Source organism: Equus quagga, chromosome 2, assembly GCF_021613505.1.
Source record: "Equus quagga isolate Etosha38 chromosome 2, UCLA_HA_Equagga_1.0, whole genome shotgun sequence".
Taxonomy (NCBI): domain Eukaryota; kingdom Metazoa; phylum Chordata; class Mammalia; order Perissodactyla; family Equidae; genus Equus; species Equus quagga.
Window position 1 is genome coordinate 1,199,892 of NC_060268.1, and position 22,952 is coordinate 1,222,843.

A 22,952-nucleotide genomic window follows, 5' to 3' on the forward strand; every position below is an offset into this window, starting at 1 on the left:
TGTTGTTTACAGAATCCAAAGGCCTGGAACACAATGGTACTCAAAAACATAGCTGCCTCGGGGAAATTCTCCAGTGACCGAACAATTAAAGAATACGCCAGGGACATCTGGAACGTGGAGCCCTCAGATCTAAAGATTTCCCTGTCCAGTGACTCTAGCAGTGGGGCAAATAAGGCCAGTGGAAAGTAAGTCGTAAAACGAATCTAGAAAAAATTAGCCTGTTTTTGGACTTGAACATTTTTACAACATTCTTTGATTTTGTTTTATTGGCTGATAATCCAGTTAAGTATCTCTGGGAATTGGGGGGAAGCGTATGACTGTATTAGGGCTAAAAATAAAGTGTCGATTTCCAAGGGCCACGAGACCCCCAAACTTCTTACTTTGTAGCAGCTTGAGCAGCGTGCTCAGACTTTCCCCAGCCCTATTCAGAAAGCTAGAAACTGCCTGGAACCTTTAATGCCACTTAAATTGCCAAACTAAAATACAAACTATTTAACTACATTTCTTACACTGCTAAGTCCAAAGTAAAGGGCACCTTATTCACAAAGATCCGGGATGTCTGGTAACTACACATTTTTAGGTGGGACCCAATTTTTACCAGATTCCGACTCTCCAGAGGGGAGGTTTCACAGAGTAGACATGATAAGCTAAACGAGAACGTTCCGTCCGGCCCGGCATCCGTGCTTTCCCTTACTAAAATGGTGGGTAACTTGTAGAAATGTCAATGACTTCAGCTCATCCAAGCAGCCTGGTACAGTTTTAGATAAACAGACACATCCCAGGTGGGTTTGGACCAAGTCTTCGCTGAAGATTTCCGCAGCTCTCAGACCTCAGGCCCACTGCTCGCTCAGGAAATCCCTGCAGAAAAAGGACGGGGTCAGCTCCCATGCTCCCGCCTCCGGGCTGAGGGGCCGGAGCGGCCCTGGCTGCCTTTAAGGGACGAATTGTCCCAGTTAGCAAAGCAGCTCTTACCTCACGGTTTTTAACAGTGTGGGGCTTTCACAAAGCAAGTTGTGGTGGAAGCCAGGAGGAAAGACCACCATCTTGACCCTCTCTTTCTTCCTGTATGCACTGTGTGCGATTTCGTAGAGCTGCGAGGGGCAGAAAGACAGAGACCAAAGTCTGACAATCAAAGCTCTTGTTTTCCAGTAATTTTCCTAAAAGGGCACAGAAACAGCCAGCTTGGGGAGTTAGTCCCACCAAGTCAGAGCTCTGCAGCTCTTCACGTCCCCAACTGGCTGCCTCTGCAAGCAGGGAACTGAAACCTGCACAGCTGACATAGACTCCTGAGAGAACCCCTCCTTCCCGGCCGTCACTCCCTGCAGGGGGACAGGAAGTGCGATGGACCCACTCTGTTTGTTTAAAAGAAAAGAAACCGCATCTGCATTCTCAGAGCCACTACAGGAGAGACTGCACGGAGGTTCCCACAGCAGCCTGGAGGCTCTCTGCGCCTGCAGATCCACAGACCCCAGAGGCAGGGCCAGGATCCACCGCGGACGCTCCTTTGAGCTGAGCAGCACAGGATACCGACGCTTACTGTACACGCAGGCAGCGTGGCTGCTGAGGGTGGAGGGAACCCCTTGTAATGTCAGAGACCCTCCATCAGGCCCTAACCAAAGTTTAGCTGGATGAGAAAATGGCGAAATAAGTATAGTTTCAGTTTACCTGTTTTCCAATCTCCAAAGGCACTGTCCTGTCATCCTCACCATGTAGGATGAGAAGAGGAGAAGACAGGAATTTAACACTAGGGGCAAGTGGAAAAAGGATTCAGTTCAAGAATGATACGTGGGGAGTGCTCCTCTTCTGAGTTAGAGCTTTAGGAAAACTTGAGGTTTGCTCAAAACACAAGAACTCTCTCTCCTTCCCTCCCAGGAAGAACAACTCGGTATATAATAGACTTCATATAGTAACTTTTTTTTCCTCCAGGCAAGGTTCTCTCTCTTCTGTTTACTTATTTAATTAGGTATTTAAGTAATTTATTTCTGTGTGATTTTTGAAAATAATGAAGGAAACACTGAAACACTGAATTTGTACAGAGTTAAAGGAACCTCATCTTTTTCCTTATTCCAACTTATTTCATAATATCCAGAAGATTTTAATTAAAAAACTATAAAAGAGGGGCCGGCCCGTGGCCAAGTTCGCACACTCCCCTTCAGTGACCCAGGGTTTCACTGGTTCGGATCCCGGGCGCGCACATGGCACCGCTCATCCGGCCATGCTGAGGTGGTGTCCCACACAGCAGAACCAGAAGGACCCACAACTAGAAGATACAACTGTGCACTGGGGGGCTTTGGGGAGAAGAAAAAAATAAAAAGAAGATTGGCAACAGATGTTAGCTCAGGTGCCAGTCTTTTTTAAAAAATACTATAAAAGAAAACAAAATAACTCAAAACCCAAAGGACTAAAGAGAACTCTTTGTAGCAGTTTATTGACTTGTCACCATAAATGTGCAGGATGGACATGCAGTTGACAGGTTGCGTTAGCTTCCTGGTCAGCCCCCTCGTTTGGTATTTCAGAAAGGCGATGGTATTAGGAACGACTTGTTCCCACTCTCATAACTGTCTCAAACAATACTTCCCTGCCCCCCCCCCCCCCCGCCCCCGAATTCTGACACCCATCCACCCCCGCCACAGGGACTCGCTGCTACTCCTGACAATGTCAGATCCCTCCAGTGTGTTGAAATAGAAACAATATTGTTAACGACTGCCTCTTGGAGGCACTCAAATTCTCCAGCTGCGAAAGGCTGACTTGGCAAAATCTAGTCACTGGACTTGCTGTTGGGTCAGTAGGCTGGATGGTGGATGGTTGTGGTTCCATGGGAAATAAGGCCTAGAAGCCAGGAGTACCCTGAGGAATGCTAGGCTAGATCCTAGACGACCTTTAGAAGGTCCTGATAGACCCTAAATCTACAACTCCTTTTATGACGTCAGAGAAAGTACTGAATTGGTGAAGTCATCAAATCAGCCCTGAGGAAAATATCAAATACTAAAAATCTGTAGATGCTATGCCCCAAATCCTGTCCCCATCTGCGACTTCTCATCTACCCATCCGGTAATCACAGGAATGCTACCCAGAATCCCACAGATACAGTAATGAGGGATATCTTTTCATCAGCGGCTTACTTTTCATCATTAGGGAAGACTATTTTGTCTTTTCTCAGGGCATCCATAAGCGTGCGTAAAAACCCTGGAAGCTTCCGGTAAATCTGTTTTTTAAAAGGAAAAAAAATTAAATCATGGCATCTAGCTATGTCATTTGTTGTTGTTTCCCACCATGACCTGCAGTAACATCGAGAGTAATGACTTTCTAAATAAACTTTTTTTAAAAACAAAACTTTTATGACTTTAAAAGTAATTCATGTCATTGTGGGGAATTTGGAAAATACAGAAAGGGAGACGGAAGAAAGAAATCACCATAATCCCACCATCCATAAATAACCAGGGTTAACATTTGTTGTTTTTACTTCCTGTCCTTCTGTAAACTCATTTCTTCAAACTCTTAAGGAAGCAGTGATATGCATACTCTGAAAATTGCTTCCACATTGGACATAATTAACTGGTTAGTTGGGGAACAGAATATTCTGATTAGTGAAAAATTCTAATGAAAGTATACAATACATAGGTAATTAGTTTTATAGCATTTGAACATTATAAACAGTTGAATACCATTTAATATTGCAATATTCTAAAAAGGCATTTTAGGTTTTAACAATGACCAGAGGACTCCAACCGTAACAATTATCATTCTGAACGCTGAATTTCCTGTTCAGTGGTAAGCTCCAATAAATGCTGGCTAACCAGCTTTTACTATATTTTGAATAAGTCAATAGGTAAATTAGTTTATATGTCATAAAAACATCCATTTCAACTGAAATGAGGAAAGGACAGAAACCCTGAGCAATACAGGCGTTGAGAATGAATGCCCATTCATTTCTCTTCATTTCCACCGTCACCAGCCTGATCCACCCGCCACGTCTTGCTTGGACCTCGCCAACAATCCCACATGGCTCCTGCCCACACCCTCACCCTGCCATAATCCAGTTCCCACAGGGAAACCAGTGATTGTGCTAATGAACAACTCACTTCATATCACTCTTTGCTTCACAGCCTCCAAAGGCATGTGGATAAACCCAAGCATCGCCCTGGCCTTTGAGGCCCTACAGAGTCTGGCTGCTGCCTCTCCCATCAGTAAGCCCCCTCTGTCCACCCTCAGGCCCGTGCCTTTCATTCCCCTTGGCCCGAGACCGCCAGACTTTCCCATGACAGCTCCTCCTCATCGTGCGAGTCTCGGCTCAGGTGACATTTCTTCAGAGGTTTTCCCACCGTCGACTCCCCCCCAGTCATTCCCCATCACACTGTTCTCTCCCAGCACTTCTCACTACGGAGCCGTGGTGGTGTGCACTCGTCTCTGCAAGCAGAAAAACATGAGAGGAAGACGGACCACAGCTCTCTTATTCGCTGTGGTATTCCCAGACCTAGAGGCGCTCCCGGTGCCTAATAGACACTCGATAAAAGTTTGCTAAAGAGAGAACATATCTCTTGTGCAGAAATCCCTGGTGTGCACTCCAGGCTGTTATCTGTCAGTTTCATCTTAGTGTGACTGAATTTCACTCGGATTTTATTCCTTGGAATAGATTTGCAAAGAGGAAAAGACCGGCAAAGTATTACACATATTCCTCTGTGGTGCCTGGGGGTGGAGGGTGTGCAGCGTAGGCAGTGGGACATTGCAGGAGAAGGAAGTGCGTACCAAATAGGTGGACTGGGGCCAGTGAGTCCAAATGTCTGCTTCACAGTTTTAAAAAGAAATGAATTATGTTCATTCCAGAAGCAATTTTTAGATCATGCGCATCACTGCTCCTATATGAGTCTGGGAAAATTAGAGTTCCTCGCTGTCGTCTGTTGTAGTCTCCCACTGTGAACTGTAGTAATGCAGCGAATAGTAACTTTCTAGATATAAAAACTGAAAAAAAAATTTTCTGATTTTAAAAAGTAATTCATGTCATTGAGGGGAATTTGGCGGGAAAATGGGTACAGAATGTGTCAGTTGGGCCAGAAAAGACCAACGTCAGCTTCGCTGTTTTGGTTTAGCCGCTCCACCAGGCACCCCCTGGTTCTGGGGTCGTGGGCCTGCGTTTTCTCCGAGGTCTCCTAGTGGGTAGTGCACACTTGCATCCTCACCCTGCCTTTGTCCCTTTCTCCTTTGCCCTCCTCTTACTTATACAAGGGTAAGATGTCTTGTTCGGTTTTCTTTTTTCCTTTGTGTTCTGATTCCACCACCCTGGAATCGGGACTCCTCTGAGGGGAATTCCATAGGAGACGCCCTATGGCAGCTCATCTCCAATTCCGAGGGTGGAAGAAGGAAGCAGGCCCCAGTCAGTCTACCCCGTTGTTCCTCACTCCTCACCAGCAGGGGTGCCCCTCGAGACTCAGAGGCCACACCGTCCCGTCCAGAGGGGCTCCTGATTGGTCTGCCTGCCTCCTCTCCTGGATACCAGCAGGTAAATGCTCCTAAAATACCAGTTACGTGGAATCTGCTATTACAAAGCTTTGGGAGAGCCACATCGTCCACTTTAAAACAAAACCAAAGACTCCTGGCTTGACTGCAGGACCATCCACGTCTGGACACAATCTTTCATTCCAAAGGCTGCTCACCTCCAATCTGTCTGCCTGGAGTTAGAAGATGTAGGATTGAATCCCATTTCCTCCTCTTACAGGGTGTGTGGCCATTGGGCAAGCCTCCACTCCACTTCCCTCAGCCCTGAGTGAAGGCGATGATGCCAGACTCACTGAGCTGTTGTGAGGACTTAAAGGGGGAGAGTGTGAAGGTTCCAGGTGGAAGCCCTGGTTCTCAGGACCTTAACACAACTGCCCCACTCCGGCCACGGGCCGTGGCTCACATCCTCGCCTCCTCTCAGTCTTACCTGACTGCTCTCCTGCATCTACAGTCTCTCTGTACGTCTCCACTGACCACACCGGCATACAAGACCTCTCTTCCTAAATTCTGCCCACCCTGAAATTATAGTCCTGGGTCCTCCCTAACACTTCTCTTCATCCGCTTGGTGGCAGGAAGAGTGAGGAAGGGACAAGGGTTGGTTGACTGCCCACCAGCAGCTGGTGCTTTGCATAGACCACTCTACTTAATTTAATCTTCACAACAGCCCTGTGCAGTAGGCAGTATGCATCAACCCCATCCTAAAAATAGGAGGACTCAGAGAAGGGAAGTAACTCACCAAGGTCTTAACTGGTTAGTGGCAGAGGCCAAATTTGAACCCAGATCCGTCTGGCTCCACAGCCAAGGTCATTGTCCATGTGTCATGCTGCCTTCCTGTTCTGAGCAAAGAAACTGATCCTAAAGTGACACCTGGAAATCCCTGTCTTAACTTTGCTGTCTCCCCAACTAGGCAGGAAGCCTCTAGAGTTGAAGCCTGTGCCTTGCACTGCACCCACGTGTCCCACGCTGCCTACACTGTCTCACCCAACGTGACGTTCAGAGTCGTGGCACTCCACCGACAGTAAAACAGCTAAGGGCCACTGAGCACTCATTCTGTGTAGACACTCCTAGAGATGCTTTTCACATATAATTCATTTAATTATTACAACAGCCCTGAGTAGACTATTTTTACCCCATTTTACAGATGAGGTATTTGAAGCAGTAGAAGCAATTAGTACAAGGTTACACAGCTGTCAGGTGACAGCCTGGAGGTCAAACCCAGGAAGTCTGACAGCAGAGTCGAGTCCTGGTCCTTGAAGACAGAATGCTGCAGGGGGCTGCACTTCCAGCCCATCGAAGTACCGGTAAACTAAGGTTTTATGACATTTTAAATCAAATTCCAAACTTTAAAATATTGGGAGATTTCCCACTTCTAATAATAGAGGAATTGTTACAGACCAAACCTTTTGCCAAAGACAACTAAAAGAGCTGGAAAATTATTTTAAAAACCTTTCTTTGAAGGTGTCAGATATGTACCAAGACAGGGAGGTCTTGAGTGGTCTAGATCCCAGAGAGAAGGGAAGCTCAGAGAGGTGAGCCTGACGTTCAACACCACTTTTCTCCTTGAGACACAGCTGCCAGTCAGAAGAAAGCAAGAAACTAGAGGCAAAGGACACGGCATAGATGACACAACAGAATAGCACAGAGTAAGAGAGCAGGTTTAGACTAACTAACTCGATCATACTTAGATTAAATGTAAACAGACTAAATACTACAATTAACAGGCAATGTTTGTCATACTGGGGAAGAAATCAAAACCCTACTAGATGCTGCTTCCAAGAGATATACAGTACATACAAGAATTCAGAGAAGTTGAAAGTCAAGAGATAGAAAATTATATATCACACAAACACTGTTCAAAACAAAGGTATATTCACATCAGACAGAGCTAACTTTAAGTCAAGAAGCATTATTAATCACAAAAGAGGATATTTCCTGATGAAAAAGGATCAATTCACATGGGAGATATGAAAATTACATTATTATTGGATGTATGTTCCTAATAATACAACCTCCAAAAAACTAAAATAGAAATAAACAACTCCACAATCATGGTAAGATACTGTAATACTCTTCCCTGAGTGACCGATAAAACAACCAGTCAAAAAGATCAGTGAGGAAGTTGGAGAACTGAACACGATGAATAATCTGACCTAATTGACATATATAGGACACTGCACCAAAGACAGGACATTCTTTTCAAGCATGTGGAACATTGACAACATTTCAGGACAGAAACAAGTCTGAACAAATTTCACAGACTGAAATCATACAGAGTATATTCTCAGATCATAGCAGAATTGAGCTAGAAATCAATAACAAACATAATAAAATTCCAAAATGTATAGAAATCATGAAATATACTTCTAAGTAACCTATGGGTCAAAGAAGTCCAATAGTATAAAATATTTTGAGTTAAATGATCATTAAAATACATTTTGAAACTTGTGGGATGCAGCTGAAGTAGGTTTAGGTGGAATATGCCTTAATGCATAAATTAGAAAAGAGGAAATTCTGAAAATAAATTATTCAAGAAATTTTTTAAAAAACAAATTAAATCTAAAGAAAACAGAAGAAAGGAAATAATCATGGTAAGACTAGAAATTAATAAACTAGAAAGCCTGCGATACAGATAGTCAACAAGATCTGAGTTGGCTCTTTGAAAAGGCTAATAAAATTCGTTAACTCTTGCTGTAAGTGCTGGCTGCCCTCCTTCTCCTTGCCTTGGATGACAGAAGCCATTGCTCCTGGAAGGTGATGCCACCCTCACCCCACCCAACCCCAGGAATGGTGGGATCAACCACCAGCCTTGACTCGAACCTTGGAGTTCTATGTGGATCCAGCCAAAGCTGGACGTTACCTGAGGTCACATCTTGTTCTCCTCTTCCCACTTCCCTATCCTGCAACTCTCATTCAGATGACCTCCCAGGCTTTTCCTGAAAAGCACTCTTTCAATAGATCACACACACCAAATCACTGCCATGGCTCCGCTTCTAGGAGAAGCTGACCTAAAACTGAAATTAAGAAAACCTAAATAATAAATAAATGTATATATAAGTAAATGTGTAAATACCAGGTTTATTAATTGGAAGACTCAATATTAGAAAGCTATGAATGCCCACAAATTGATCTATAGATCCAAAGTAATCCCAATTAAAAATCCCAGGAAGTTTTTTGTAGAAATTGACAGGTATATTCCCAAACATATGTGGAAATGCAAAGGGTCAAGAATAGTCAAGAGAGTTTTGAATAAGAAGAACAAAGCTGAAGAACTTAGCCAGATATCAAGCCATATGATAAAGCTACAGTAATTAAGAGATTGTAGTATTCATACGAGACAAAGGAGAGAAATGAGAATTTACCAGCAGACCTACATATGTAATAGGCACTGATACATACAAACGCCGGCACTGCAGAGTGTAGGGAAGGTCCATTTAGTACATGGCTCTGGGCCAACTGAATGTTCATATGGACTTCTACATCCAACATCTACAACAATACATACCTGTGGATTACAGCTCTAAATCTAAGAGGTAAAACAGAATTTCTAGAAATAGCATAGAAGAGTATCTCCATCTTTGGGTAAGCAGAGTTTTATTAAACAGGACACGAAAGTATTAGCTATAAAAAAAAAAAAAGCATTGGTAAACTGGTCTGGTCCACCTTAAATTTAGGAACATCTCTTCATCATGAGATACCATTAAGGGAGTAAAAAGGCAAAGCAAAATAAGAGAATATATTTGCAATTCAGATAATTTTCTAATGACTCAGCCTATGAAGAACTTTTATAAATAAAAAGAAAGACAACTCAATTTAAAAATGAACAGAAGGGGGCTGGCCTCATGGCCAAGTGGTTAAGTTCAGCATGCTCTGATTTGGCTAACTGTGTTTGGTTCCCGGGTGCAGACCTACACCATTTGTCAGCAGCCATGCTGTGGTGGTGACTGACATACAAAAGAGAGGACGATTGGCACAGGTGTTAGCTCAGGGCCAATCTTCCTCAGCAAAAAAAAAAAAAAAAAAAAAAAAACCATGAAAAAGTATCTCACAAGAGATGATGTCTAAATGGCTAATAAGCATATGAAAAAATGCCCAACTTCATTAGTCATCAAGGAAATGCAAATTGAAACCACAACAAGATAAGAATATGAGGGCAAGGATGTAAAGCAATTGGAACTCTCATACACAACAGGTGGGAGAATAAAGTGGTCAAGTCACTTTGGAAAACTGCTTGGCACTATAACTACTAAAGCTGAAAATATGCATGCCTTATAATCCAGCAATTCCACTCCCAGCTAATACTCCAGTGAGATAGGCACACACATGCTTACAGAATTCACATTCAAGAACGTTGATAACAATGTTATTACCCCAAACAGAAAGCAACTCGAATGCCCACATACAATAAGTCAATAAATTATATTATATTTATACAATGAAATACTATATAGCAATGAAAATTATCAAATCATAGCTATACATCATGGATAAAATTCTACAAATATATGAATGGATGAAAAAAATAGAAATTGTCCTGTATAATTCTACTAATATATAAAGTTCAAAAGCAAAACTACATTGCTTAGAGATGCACAGATGAGTGGTAAGCCATAAAGAAAAGCATGGATACAATTACCATGAAGCCCAGCGTCACACTTAGGTCGAGGCTGACTGGATTGGGAAGTGACATACAGGGGTGCTAGTGATGCTAATTTCTTGACTTAGGTGTTGGTTACATGGGTGTTCAGTTTATAATGATTTGTTAAATCATGTATTCTCTCTATTATGTTAAATTTCAAAATTATAAAATATCAAAAAAGAAACAAAAGTAAATGGAAAGATCGTATCTGAATTGCTAAATACCAACAAGTCAGTAAATTTATTAGTAATTACTTAGAGTAATATAATAGATGTTCCATTAATGATTATCTTAAAATGAATGTTCACTTGTCTAGAACCAATTGAAAATGTCTGATTTATTAAATCTTAAATTACTCGGCCTTCAGTCTTTAGATTGTAGAGGGAATTCCAGTATTGAGTGGGGCTTAGATAGCCCACAGGCATTTTCAAGACTCTGTGATTCTGTGAACTAGCTGTCCTAGGAAGTAACAAACTGCCTTTTCCCTCGAAGTTCGAGGATGATTCATTGTATGCAAGATTCCAAAAGTAGACAGTTGGATTAAAGTAACCTTAAGATGCCTTCTAACAGCAATTTAAAATTTGGGGCCACATGTCCCCTTAAGAATCCTCTCTCTCTTTTCGTCCCACTTGTTTGCTAACATTTATATGGAGGTATGACTATAAGCAACTGAGCGTTAGGCATGGAATAAAATTACAAAATTAGAATAATCTATACAACAGAGTGAAAAAACAACATCTTCTCACCCAGTTCTTTCTCTGCCTGGAAAGATTGTCTTCTCTTCCTGGGATATTGTGTAAAACCATTTGGCAGCTTCCTTGCATTCTCCAGAGACTTGCTTATCATAAAATCATGAAAGATATGTGACTGACATTCATAGGGCTAAAAATGATGAATGAGAGCTTTGTTTCCACTTTGAAAAGAAATAATAATAGTAAATAAACCCAAGTCAAGTCTATCTACAGAATTGTAAAAGATAAGAGGTAAAGCTTTGGCTCTTATAAGCCCCTCTATCTATCAGAAGAAAGTAAAGGGACCTCCAAGTCCAGAAGCCATCGTGCCCCGCTTTAACTGCAACTGGCTAACAACCTGTCTCAGGTTAGAATAACTTAGAAACATATGAAACTAGTTAAGAAAGGAATGTGGTTAATAAACACAGGCATGGAAACAGCCTACACATTGACATCTTGGGAAGATGAATCAGAGACTCACCTTTAACAAGGGATAATTGATACTTGCAACCCATATGTTGGTAAATGGAGCTTCCAGGATAATAGCATCAGCTGGGGATCCTTGAAAATAGCAAAAAAGAAATAACTCCCCTATCATATTGAAATAGCACCTTCCCTAAATAAGGGGTCCTCAAGGTCTTGTACATAAACTACCTGCATCAAAATCATCTGTGAAGCTTATTAGTGATGCAAATTCCTGCACCCCACACAAGACTTACAGAGTCAGAAGTCAGAATCTCAGGGGGGTGGGGAGTGTGAGAATCTGCGTTTTTAACAAGGTCTCCCCCACCCAAGAGATTTCCACGCACATGATAGTTGCAAACCACTACTCTCTTCTAAAACACAAGCAGACTTTCACGGCTTGGACAGTTCAAGGAAGCAAAGCGCCATGGGAAGTGTTCTGCAGTCCATTGCTGAGAACGTGCCAGAGGCCGACTAGGTTGTTTTGGCCAACACTCCCTATGAGAACAATTAGAAAATGTGTGTTGGATGTTTGAAGGTGTCTGAGGGCTGCTAAATCAGTGAGAATTTGTAGAGCCAATACCAAAAGAACAACGCCAAGAGAATTTGAGCGGCCTCCCCTCCAAGCAGCGGAAACTTTGAGACCAGCAGTGATGGCTGAGAGCTCGACAGAACCGCCAGCATCTCACAGGACCACGAGGACAAAAATTAGAGCTCAGGATCTGACAAGGAGGAGGGCCTGAGTAAATATCTCGGGCTTTTTGTTCTGACTGCAAAGGACCACACCCTGGGAGTGATGGTGAACTAGAAACAGACCAGCCTCCTAAGGCCTGAGGCCCAGCCTCAGTCAGCTCAACCCCTGATTAGACTGGGATCTCCCTGCATAACTGCCTTTCAGGAGAAGAGTGAACTCTTTCCAGAAGACGATGCCATTCCCCCAGCCTCAGATTATTACAATTTTCCATAAACAATGCCTAGCACTTAGCTAACAACAACTAGACATGAAAAGACAAAAATAGCCCAAAAACAACAAAAAAGCCAATAGCAGAGATAGATAGGCCAATGAAAGACCTAGGTATTGGAGTTATCATATATGGGCTTTAAAATAACTTATAGTAAATAACATATAGTAAAATTATTAAAATTTTAATAATTGTTAAAGCTTCCCTATATTGATATTAGTGTATTAAAATTCTCACAGTTATTTACACATATTTACATACATAGACACATAAATATATATTTAAGTGATTATTCAAAAAATCAATGATGATAAAAATTTTAGGAGAAAACTATAAATTCTATAAAAATCAAATGAAAATTCTAGAACTGAAAAATACAGTAATTGAAATGAAGAGATCAATAGACTAGTTAAGCACCATATTAGAATCAGCTGAAAAGAATTAATGAACTGTGTAAGTGGTCAAAAGAAAATATCTAAACTAGAGCACAAAGAGAAAAACATTTGGAAAACCCAGAAAAGAACATTGGAGACATGTAGGACATGGGAAACCGACTAAAAAATAGACATATATTATAGTCCCAGTGGGAGAGAAAAGGTAGAATGGGGCAGGTACACTATTTGAAGATATAAGGACCAACAGTTTTCCAAAATGAATGAACATCAAGCCACAGAATTGAGATGTACTGTGAGCCCCAAGGAAGATAAGTACTAAGAAATCCACACCTAGGAAAATCACAGTAAAGCTGCTAAAAACAGAGCCAAAAAAAAATTCTCGAAAACAGCCAGAAGAGGGGCCAGCCCAGTGGCATAGTGGTTAAGTTTGTGCTCTGCTTCAGCGGCCTGGGGTTCGCCAGTTCAGATCCCGGGCATGGATCTATACACCGCTCATCAAGCCATGCTGTGGTGGCATCCCACATACAAAATAGAGGAAGCTTGGCACAGATGTTAGCTCAAGGCCAATCTTCCTCACCTAAAAAAGAAAAAGGAGCCAGATGAAAAAGTAAGCACTATCTTCAAAGGAGCAGCTGGGAGACTGGCAGCTGACTTCCCAATGAAGCACTGAAAGCCACAACAAAATGGATGACATCTTCAAAGTGTTGAAATAAAGTTACTGCCAATCTAGAATTCTATGCTCAGTGAAAATATACTTCAAGAAGGAAGATGAAATAAAAACGTTTTCAGACCACAGCTAAGAGAATTTTTCACTCACATCGGCAGATCAAAAATCCCAGATGGAAGCACAGTGATGCTGAGTGTAACAAAGAGCAAAGGAAAAGGGTGAATCTAAATATTGACTTTATAATATAAGAATAATGATGTTTTATGGAGTGTGTAATATTCAGAAAATTAAAATACATGATAGCATAAGTTCATAAGTTTGGGAGTAAATCATTGCCTCATCCAGGAAGGAAAGTGTTCATGACGTGAGCACTGAGTTCAGACAGTACGATGACCAGCGCTGTGGACGCGGTGTGCGCGGATGGCCACAAGAGTGTCATTTCCGTAAGTAATTAAGAGTGTGATCGCAGGTGACCTGTCTCAAGTGTTCACGTGACTCAGCCTGACCTGTATTGCCATGTGAAGGTTAGGACACAATGCAAGAGATCACAGGCTTGTAGAGCACGTCAGAGTCACCTGGTTCTGTTCATAGAGATTCTGGTGGAAACATCTGGGATCCAGGAGGCCTCTGTTGTAACAAGCACCCGCAGGAGCTGTGGGTGCAGGCGCCTCCCAGAACACGGGGAGAAGCTGCCGTGAATGTCGTGTAAGAGGGCTGCGGCCAGCAGGCCCCACCTGTCACGTCATCATGGATCGTTTCCTCTCCTGTAATCCAGGTCACTCAGTAACAACACTCATTTTCACTTCACAAGGAGGGCTTTTCCAAAGGCAATTTCAACTCTTTCCTTAGGATTTATTTTTAATTCATAACCTTTAAAACCAGCTATTGTTTTATATTAAACAGAGAGGAAAGCAAGCCTGTTACACTCTCGGAAACTGTCTAAAGCTGGGGAGCTGCGGGTGTCTCTGTGTTTGGAGTGCAGGAGTCTCCTGTGAGCCCCCACTTCCAGCATCTCCCTGGCTCCCCCCGTGCAAGCACTGACATACCTCTCTCTTCCAGCACTCTGGCAGCATTTGTTGCAACCCTGTAAAGAAACAAAAATTAGTGCATGTGTGAAGCCATGACTTCACGGTCCAGTAAGCAGCACAAAGTGCAGCATCCAGGGCGAGTATACCATGAGAGCTCTGGGCCCTCCCCTTAGAAAATGTAGCAAGACAGAGAACTTTGCACAGGATTTCCCCATATTAAGAATCCTTTCCTTTAGAACTCTCAGGGAGAGTTGTGGAATGGGCTTCAGTGTCACAGATAACCACAGAGCTGAACGGACACTCCCTTGCTCTGCATATGGGCACACTGAGATGGCAAGGTCTCTGGCCAATTGTGGGCTATGAGAGGGCAGAGCAGAGCCCCTGTCTCTAAGCGCGGTGCTCCTGCACTGCCGCTAGGGATGTGACACGGAAGCCAAAGGACCCTCTTCCGACCCCTCTTACCCTGTTCCCAGAGAGTGGCCCCAGAGACACACGGGGGTAGTGCCACTTCTCGCCTTGGTCCACTCGTAGACGAAGAGCGCGTCAGCCGTCAGTCCCTCCTCAGTGGGCTTCCCGGTGGAGTCCCCGAACCCTGGCAGCAGGGAAGGCCAACACAAGTCACAGCCTCCAGGTGAGGCCATCCCAAGCCTCCCGCCCCCTGGAAAGCGTCTGTGCCCTGCTCTCCACACGCACCTCTGTAGTCCACAGACAAGACGTGGAAGCCGCCGTCACTCAGCACCTGGATGACAAAGGGGCTGTTACCATTTCAAGTGGAAGACAAAAATAGGGAAGGTGGAACAGAAGCTCCGCTCCTCCTCACAGCCCGGGAGTGATGGTTTCATAGGAAGGGAAAGAGGGTTTCTGAATCTGGGGTTTGACTTCGAACTCGAGATCTGGCTCCGCGGGAAAGAAGGAGAGTGCTGGGGAGGATTGCTGGAGGACCACCTGAGATGACAGGGCATCTTGGGACACAGCAGACATCTTTTCTAAGAATTCCCTTGAGAACAAGAACTCCACAGAGTTGTAGGAGAGGCAATCAGATAATGGGAAGAGCTTTGTATTAAATGTGAACAAGAGTTAACATCGATCCAAAATAAAGAGGTCGCTCGACTATATGAAAGCACGGCCAAGCCCTGCAGATAAATGAGGGCAGCGTATGGAAACACCATTTCAAATGAGATGAACTGCAGTGATAGACAAAGAGAAGAGGGAAACGGGGCAGAATTTACTCTGCAGACGCTTGTAAAACTTTAATCCTCGCGATAGTCCTGTAAGGTAGGTATTATCTCCATGTTGCAGATAAAGGAACTGACCCTGGAAAGTTTAAGTAACTTGTTCCCCTGGGTCTGCTGATGTCCACACACGTGCTTCCCCCAGCACCGCGCAGACGTGGGTGGCTGCATCTCCTTGGGACTTTTATATACAAATTGAACTAATAATGAGGAACTAAACAAAACTTTTAAGTAGCTGTTTAAACTACATTCCCTCCAAGAAAGCTATCTAAGACCCAGAGTAGCTAAGCATCCAGGGAAGTGGAATATCATGTGTTGTTTGTTGTAAACTGAGGGACCACTTGACAGTACAACTCAAGGACAACAGCAGATCCTACGCCTAAGAATTTATCTCTAGGAAAAAAAACCTAAAGAAGAAAAAACTAAATGCTTAAAGTTTTCTGTAGCAATACTATTTAAAGTGAATTTAGAAAAAAAACCACTTGTATCTCACCGCAGTGGACTAGTTAATAAACAATGGTGTATAAATGCAATGGAGCATGAGCACCCTTTAAATTGATAACTACGACAACTAAGGAAAAACATGGAAGAACGGTTATGAAACAGTATTAAGTAAAAGACCACAACAGGAGAATATATATGGACCCAATCATAGTATATAAAAACTAGAGAGAGACACAAAGACTAGGTGGGAATGCAAATAAGTGAAAATAGCTGTATTGGGTGACTGAAGTGATGGATGAATGAATGCATGAAAAAGAGAGAGGGATGGAGGGAGGGAAGGAAGGAAGGAAAGAAGAAGGGACAATTTAATAATAAAGATTTAATTTTTAAAAGAAATCCCCTACCCAAAAGGGAAATCAAAGGGCTGAGGAGCTTTGGGAAATGATGCATGTGGCATGTGGCACCGAGTCTGCGAGGCAGGAGTCTCGTCATACCCTCCCCACCCATCCCAACTTCCACAGGTGATCTGACCACTCTTCACACCGACACCTCCAACAGGGGACACACAATTCAGCTTTGCCAAGAGTGGGAGGGAAAATAATACATGTTCTCAAGCACATCGGCTTCACCACCATCCCATGGAGGAAGTGCGAAGAGTGGGCTTCAGGGTGGCAGCACACCTAAAACTTAATAGGCGCCGCCATCCCAGGCAAGACCACATCCAGCCCACCAGTCGGTCAGAGTGGGCTCTGGGGAGGCAGTGACGGGAGAGGGAGCGGTGGACGGGGGAGCAGGTCTGGGACGCCGGGCCTGCAGGATTCCGGGCCCCACTGACACTGTCGAGTCAGGAAAGAGTTCTGAGGCGAGAGCTGGCATGTGGGAGGAGAGATCAGGTCCTGTGGTCAGTCACTGGACAAGCGGCCCGGCCACCTGAGAGATTAACAAACTGGAGCGTGGGAGAGGATACACAGCCTGGCCCACCAGCTCTGAGCCAGGAGCGCTTGACCTGCTCCTCACACGGGAAGATGCAGGGGCAGTGCCCCCAAGCTGGGGCCCTGAGCAGGCTGGTGAGGGGGGCAGAGTGCCTGCCTCCCTTTATGGGGCGAAGCCAGGGCCTCCACGACTTTTGAAAGCAGACTTTCTGTCTTTATCCTGTACCACAAAAAACGGTTGTTTCTTGTAGGAATGCCTTTTGCACTTAATATACTCTCATCCCATCCCCCAGCCCTCTGAAAAAGCAAATAAAATGTGTCTTCAACTCCATCTGGCGATGAAGGTCATAAACTCATGAAAGGGTGTGAGGACTCGGAGATGTTCACATCTGTTTTGATCCCCGGTGGTCACTGCAGGTCGAGAAGTCCACCTGTGGGACTCTGGGCTCCAGGCTCCATGCCCGCCCTGGGAGCTCTCAGGACACAACTGTGCTGAGGGCTGAGGAAGTTCTTACGGCTGTGCCCAGAAGACAACAACTGGAGACATAAAATCGGTGCCTTGAGGCCCCGTGAGACATACCTTCACCAGCTTGATTCTGTGAGGAGCTGCCCTATGGAGGAGGTTAAAAAAAAGAGCAAGAATTAGGAATTTCAGTGACAAATTCAATAAAAATCACTATCACGCTGCTGGCATCTGATCTCATGGTTCCTCTCTCAGGTTAGAGGAATGAGTCGCTAGGAAGGGGAGACGACTTGGGCGTCACAGCCCCGGTGGACGTGTCAGGGTGAGTGGCGATGGCTCCCCACTGCTGCCCAGCCCAAGGAGCCAGGCCTGGCCGCCTGGGCTGCCCAGCGTCAGCGTGGGACGGATCGCTGATGGCCCCTCCCTTCACTCCACACAGCAAAACCTCCTTCTAAGAATATGTGCGGAAGCTGAAGGAAGATCAGTGCCAGAAAGTGGCTTTTCAGACCACAGGATGGTATAGTCGTGTTCACTAAGCCGAGATCCGCCTGTTCCGGGTCCAGCCCGCCACGGAGCAAGACGCAGCGAAGGCCAGAGGCCCTGGCCCTGGAGGTGCAAGAAACATCTTGTTCCAAAACAACTGTACTGTCTGCTCTGTAGTAACCACATTAATGCAAGAGAGACAAAGAGGATTCAAATGGCAGAGGACTCTTCAAAGACTGCTTGAGGGCTGGGCTGGTGGTGTAATGGTTGAGTTCACGCACTCCGCTTTAGTGGCCTGGGGTTCTTGGGTTTAGATCCCGGGCATGGACCTACACACAGTTCATCAGCCCATGCTGTGGAGGTGTCCCATACAAAATAGAGGAAGATAAGCACGGATGTTAGCTCAGCAACAATCTTCCTCACCAAAAAAAATAAATAAAAATTAAAAAATTTTTAAAAACTGTTTGAATTTTGTCTTAGAGCCAAGTTTCTTAAACTTTAGTGGATCATGGAGCCCTGTGAACATGTGGTTAAAGCTATGGGCCCCTTTTCCAGAAAAATCCACCCTTCGAATGTTATGTACAGTTTTGGAGAGGGTGTGTGCGGACCCTCCGGGCCTTCTGTGGATCCCGAGTCTAGAACCACTGTTTGCAGCAAGGTTCCCCATTCCTCCCACTTGGCCTGCCTTCCACCCAGTACTGCTGGTGGAAGCAGAGGCTTCTGGGAAGGCAGGAGGAAGCTGGGTGACCCAGCGCCGGTGAGTCTGGGTCACTGAGAGCAACAGCAGGTTCCCCCAGAGGGGCAGACGTGGATGCGTGGTCCTCACCATCCTTTAAATAAGTTACTATAACCCCATCCCCAAGTCTGCACAGCCAGAACAATGTGAAACCATGTTGAAAAGTGCTGATTTGAATAGGGGATCTCTGTAAATGTGACTCTCAGATGGACAGCTCGAGAAAGCCCCTTGAGCCGAGGCAAGTCTTGAGAAAGCCATCATCCGACAGAAGAAGACAGTGAGAGAGAGACACAGGCGAGGCAGCCGAGGGACACCTTCTGGAGCCTGTCGCCTGGTTTGAAGTGTCCCCCCTGAGAGAGCGAGGTCTGGGGTCTCCGCAGCTTGTTGCCTCTGCCCCAAGCTGAAGAGGCGCAGTGATCATCGCCCCCCGTAATTAGAGGCGCCACAGGCTCTGTGGCACATCAGAGAGTGGGGCTTCGGGAGGCCGTCCTCCTGGCAGACGAGGCCGGGAATGCAGAGCGGGCTGGGGCATCGTGTTCTAAACTAGAATTACTCAGACGGTCCCTGGGCCCTGGGGTCAGAATTCCAGTTGAGCTCTCATAGGGGGTTTAAACTTTTGATCAAAAGGATTCGTGCTAAATAGGAGAATCTGCATGTAGTTTTGTGAAAAGACCATCGATGTGGAAATTGCTCTGTCTTGGCCTCATGTCTCATGCCTGTTCTCTTTCCAGTCCTCCATAGGTTCAATCCTTCATTTCAGACAGTCTTAGGCATTAAACAAACCACTGTCTTCTTTGAAACCAGTATCCAAATTTTGGAAGTCAGTCTCTCTTTCAGTGAAATATCCACATTATTCTACATATAGAATATATATTATATTTTTTAAGAGAAATGTATTGCCAGACACCTTCAAATTTCAACCAAAGAAAAAAAATGTGTATAGGCATGCTCTCAGAGATGAAAACTGAGCCCTGCCTCTCACTCCCCCCAGGACTGAAAGGCTCTCTCTCTTAAAATAAGGAGTCTGAGCAAAGTCACTGACCTGTTCTCCGCACTGCCGTGAAGATACACGATGATCGGGTTGCCATCGCGAAGGGCCGCCTCGTACCAGGAACGGTCCTCCCCCTTGGCCTCTTCCCCCCGGCAGCTGGGGACCGTGTGCCTGCAGCGACGAGAGGTTCCAACAAACATGTCCAGAGGGGAGGGCCCTCTCTCCGTGGCGGAGTCTGAAACCTTCCTTATGTCAATAAGATAGACAGACAGACAGTTGATAGATAGATAGATAGATGATAGATAGACCATAGGTGATAGACAGATGATAGATAGATGTAAACATACATGTTAATATTTCTAAACTTTTATCTGAGTCATATACACACATGGTAAAAATTAAAATATAATACCACAGATAGGTCTTATAATGAAAACCGCTGCTGCCCCAGCCCTCCCCATGCACACAGAACCCCTTCGACCATTATGTTTTGGTGTCTCTGACTCCTGCCTATGCCTATGCTCCTCCAGGACTGTGGCTCTTAGGTGCAGTGAGTTGAAATGCAGTCCACTGGATGGAAACAAGAAAAAGATTACAGACATTTGCCGCCTGCTATGGTTTGGCTGAAGAGACAAGTTGGAAAGAATTGAAAGAGAACCCATTTTGGTAGGAGAACACCACTTTATCATGACACCAAGCTCTTCTACTCAAGAAACTTGATTTTAAACACCTGTCTGAGCTCCAGATCCTCCCCCTTGTTAAACCGATGAGTGAACCCCCGAAAATACAAACACTGCCGTGGGACACCTCCCAGCACTTGGAGATTGGCCACGTGATGATAAATCTTCAGTCCTCTCAATCATTCGGGAGCAGAAAGTCTGACATCAAACCCCAAGCCTCTGCCCTGAGAAGGCGGCCATTGGTGGCCACCAGGTGAGCCCACCATGAGGACAGTTGACTCCCCAAACCAAGGACGGATGGGCAGGAGCAAAGAATAAAGAGATGCTCAGATTGCCACAATGTTGGCTGAACTGTTCACTGGAGATTAGGAAGAATTCACATTGTGGGTGAACTGACACTGGTTCCTCCACACTCTATGTTCAGATGTTTCAACTCCAGGAGATAAGATCTAGACCAGGGCCCCGGAAAAGGAGCCCAAGAACAAGCAGCAGAACCAAAGAGAAGAAAATACCGAGACCAGCACAGTGAGAACACAAGGAACACTCATGACTTCATCTCACAGGTGTTTACTGAGTGCCTTCCAGGGGCCAAGCTCCGTGCCAAGCGATGAAATCCACCCACAAAGTCGCAGGAAAGCTATAGTGTTGTAAGGAAGACAAACTTCAACCAAACAATCACACAGACATTTAAGTACAGTGGGAATAAACGCCATGAAAGACAAGCCCAGGTGGCACTAACATTTGCCTAAAATGGAGGATGAGTAAAGGCTTCCCTGAAAATAGCCAAACTCAGCCCAGGGGATGGGTAGGGGGTTAATTAAGCAAGGAAGGGGACAGAGGGGCAGAGAGACAGCACATCGTGCGACAGTGCAGCTTCATGTGCAAGGAGGCCAGTGGGTCCAGAGAAAGCCGGAAGGCGGAGGGAAGGAGGCAGGAGGGGGCGGGCTAGCCCTTCAGGCCTGGCGAGGGACCCAAAGCACAGGGCAACGCCTAACAACGCCACACACCAAACAAAATTCCTGAGAAGCAAAATGGAGCTCATCTAGTATCAGTTCCAAGGGCAGGGGTGGAGCAGCCTGCAGGGAACTCCCCCACCCAGGGCCAGCAGCCCGGTGCTGCTCCCCCTCGCTTCCCGTGCACAACACTGCCCACCCGGCACCAAGCGAGCGTCCATCAGCACTCACCAGATTCCCAGAGTCACCCCGGGTTCAACTCGGAGGTAGAAGTTCACTGTGTGAGGGATCTTTAACTCCGGTTTCTTTAAATCCACGAGAAATGGTGCTTTGACTGGAAAGCAGAAATCATTATCAACTCTCAGAATCAAATTCCATGTCTTTTAACCACAACCAAAAAAAAGTAATTAGCCTTCTTGTTAACAGGCTTCTAAGCTGCAAGCTCCTGCAGTGAGCTCCTGGCAGAGTGTTTCATTTCCACATGAAGACTAGCCATCACAGGAGCTGGATGCTAAAGGACCCAGTGTGGTCGCCCATGGAAGAGTTTATTCCAGACTTATCCTTGTCTCAGGAAGCAGGGAGACCCTTCCCCTAGGAAGGTGAGAGCATCTGGAAGAGAGCAGTGGGCGTTCCATGATGGTAATCAGGCGTCACTGGGAGCCGTGAAGTGTCCAAGGTCGACACCCAGGCAAGAGCACAACCCGCGTGTGTTACATCGACCAACGCAGCTCTCAGTAGGACGACAGGGGAAGTGGATTCCTCACATCGCACTTCCGTCTTTCTCCCTCTCCCTGTCTGTCTGTCTGTCTGTGTCTCTCAAGGGCTATAGGTAAGAAGAGGAAGTGAAAAAGCAGAGAAGACAGTAACAGTGAGGTACCCATATTCACAGCTAACTTGAAGACCAAGCTCCTGAACTGAAACCCCACCCACAGGCTATGGTTTTCAATCTCTCCCCGACAGTTTGCAAGGATTCACACTAGACCCCAAAGCCCATATTAAATAAGTTTTGGACCATTTAAATCTAGCCACAATTTTATAACTGACAGGTCTTTTTCATGATGTCACATATTTGACAGCAGTGAGTTCTTTCTTTGGGAAAACAACATATAGGGAAATTAATGAAAAGTACATACTTACAAAAATTTAAAAAAATGAACATCTCCATCAGAGGAGGGAAAATGTGTTCTTTTAATGATTTACAAGTAAAATTGTCGTACAGAGTGGCAATTTTTCTTCCGAGTGTTGAAGAGGAGTGTGGAATAGATCTGCAATGTATCGTGAAACAAACAAGGTATTCAGAATCTGTCCAAGTTTTGTCTTGGTGTCTTTTTTCTCTTAAAGTCCCAATCAGATTTCAGAGACCAACACAGGGAATTACAGGTAACTTGGCATTTAAGCAAAATCCGTTACAGAACTATATGGAATGAGGGAAGGTCAGACTGGGCACTGATGGTGAACTAGAAGAGGGAAGCAGCGAGTCAGCGTCCCAACCCAAAGGCCTATCATGAAAAAGCCCAGGTATGACGGGACAGGAGGAGGACATCGAGCCCAGGTGTGAGGGGACAGGAGAAGGACATGGAGCCCATGTGTGATAAGACAGGAGGTGAAGGACATGGAGCCAGGTGTGATAGGACAGGAGGAGAAGGACATGGAGCCAGGTGTGA

At 45.0% G+C, this 22,952-nt stretch overlaps 2 protein-coding genes across 8 annotated transcripts in view; one reads left to right on the forward strand and one right to left on the reverse strand.

Moving 5' to 3' along the window:
• Positions 1-6,357, forward strand: part of PYGL (glycogen phosphorylase L) — a 35,185-nt gene extending 28,828 nt beyond the window's left edge. Inside the window, exon 20 of one of the 2 annotated variants that reach the window (XM_046654693.1) lies at positions 5,714-6,357. In XM_046654693.1, coding sequence (XP_046510649.1) covers positions 5,714-5,761 — 48 coding nt within the window. In that variant the 3' untranslated portion in view covers positions 5,762-6,357. Of the gene's footprint in view, positions 1-12; positions 363-5,713 lie in introns of those variants that run through there. The other variant, XM_046654692.1, reaches the window with a different exon arrangement.
• Positions 236-22,952, reverse strand: part of ABHD12B (abhydrolase domain containing 12B) — a 26,784-nt gene continuing 4,067 nt past the window's right edge. For 2 of the 6 annotated variants that reach the window (XM_046654698.1, XM_046654695.1), the window contains exons 2-13: positions 22,426-22,553; positions 21,520-21,622; positions 19,707-19,826; positions 17,563-17,593; positions 15,068-15,113; positions 14,837-14,966; positions 14,393-14,430; positions 11,342-11,421; positions 3,123-3,205; positions 1,666-1,744; positions 973-1,091; positions 236-858 (exon numbers count right to left, since the gene is read on the reverse strand). In XM_046654698.1, the coding sequence (XP_046510654.1) occupies positions 831-858; positions 973-1,091; positions 1,666-1,744; positions 3,123-3,205; positions 11,342-11,421; positions 14,393-14,430; positions 14,837-14,966; positions 15,068-15,113; positions 17,563-17,593; positions 19,707-19,826; positions 21,520-21,622; positions 22,426-22,553 (985 nt within the window). In that variant the 3' untranslated portion in view covers positions 236-830. Of the gene's footprint in view, positions 859-972; positions 1,092-1,665; positions 1,745-3,122; positions 3,206-11,341; positions 11,422-14,392; positions 14,431-14,836; positions 14,967-15,067; positions 15,114-17,562; positions 17,594-19,706; positions 19,902-21,519; positions 21,623-22,425; positions 22,554-22,952 lie in introns of all 6 variants that reach the window. The other 4 variants (XM_046654697.1, XM_046654694.1, XM_046654700.1 and 1 more) reach the window with 2 other exon arrangements.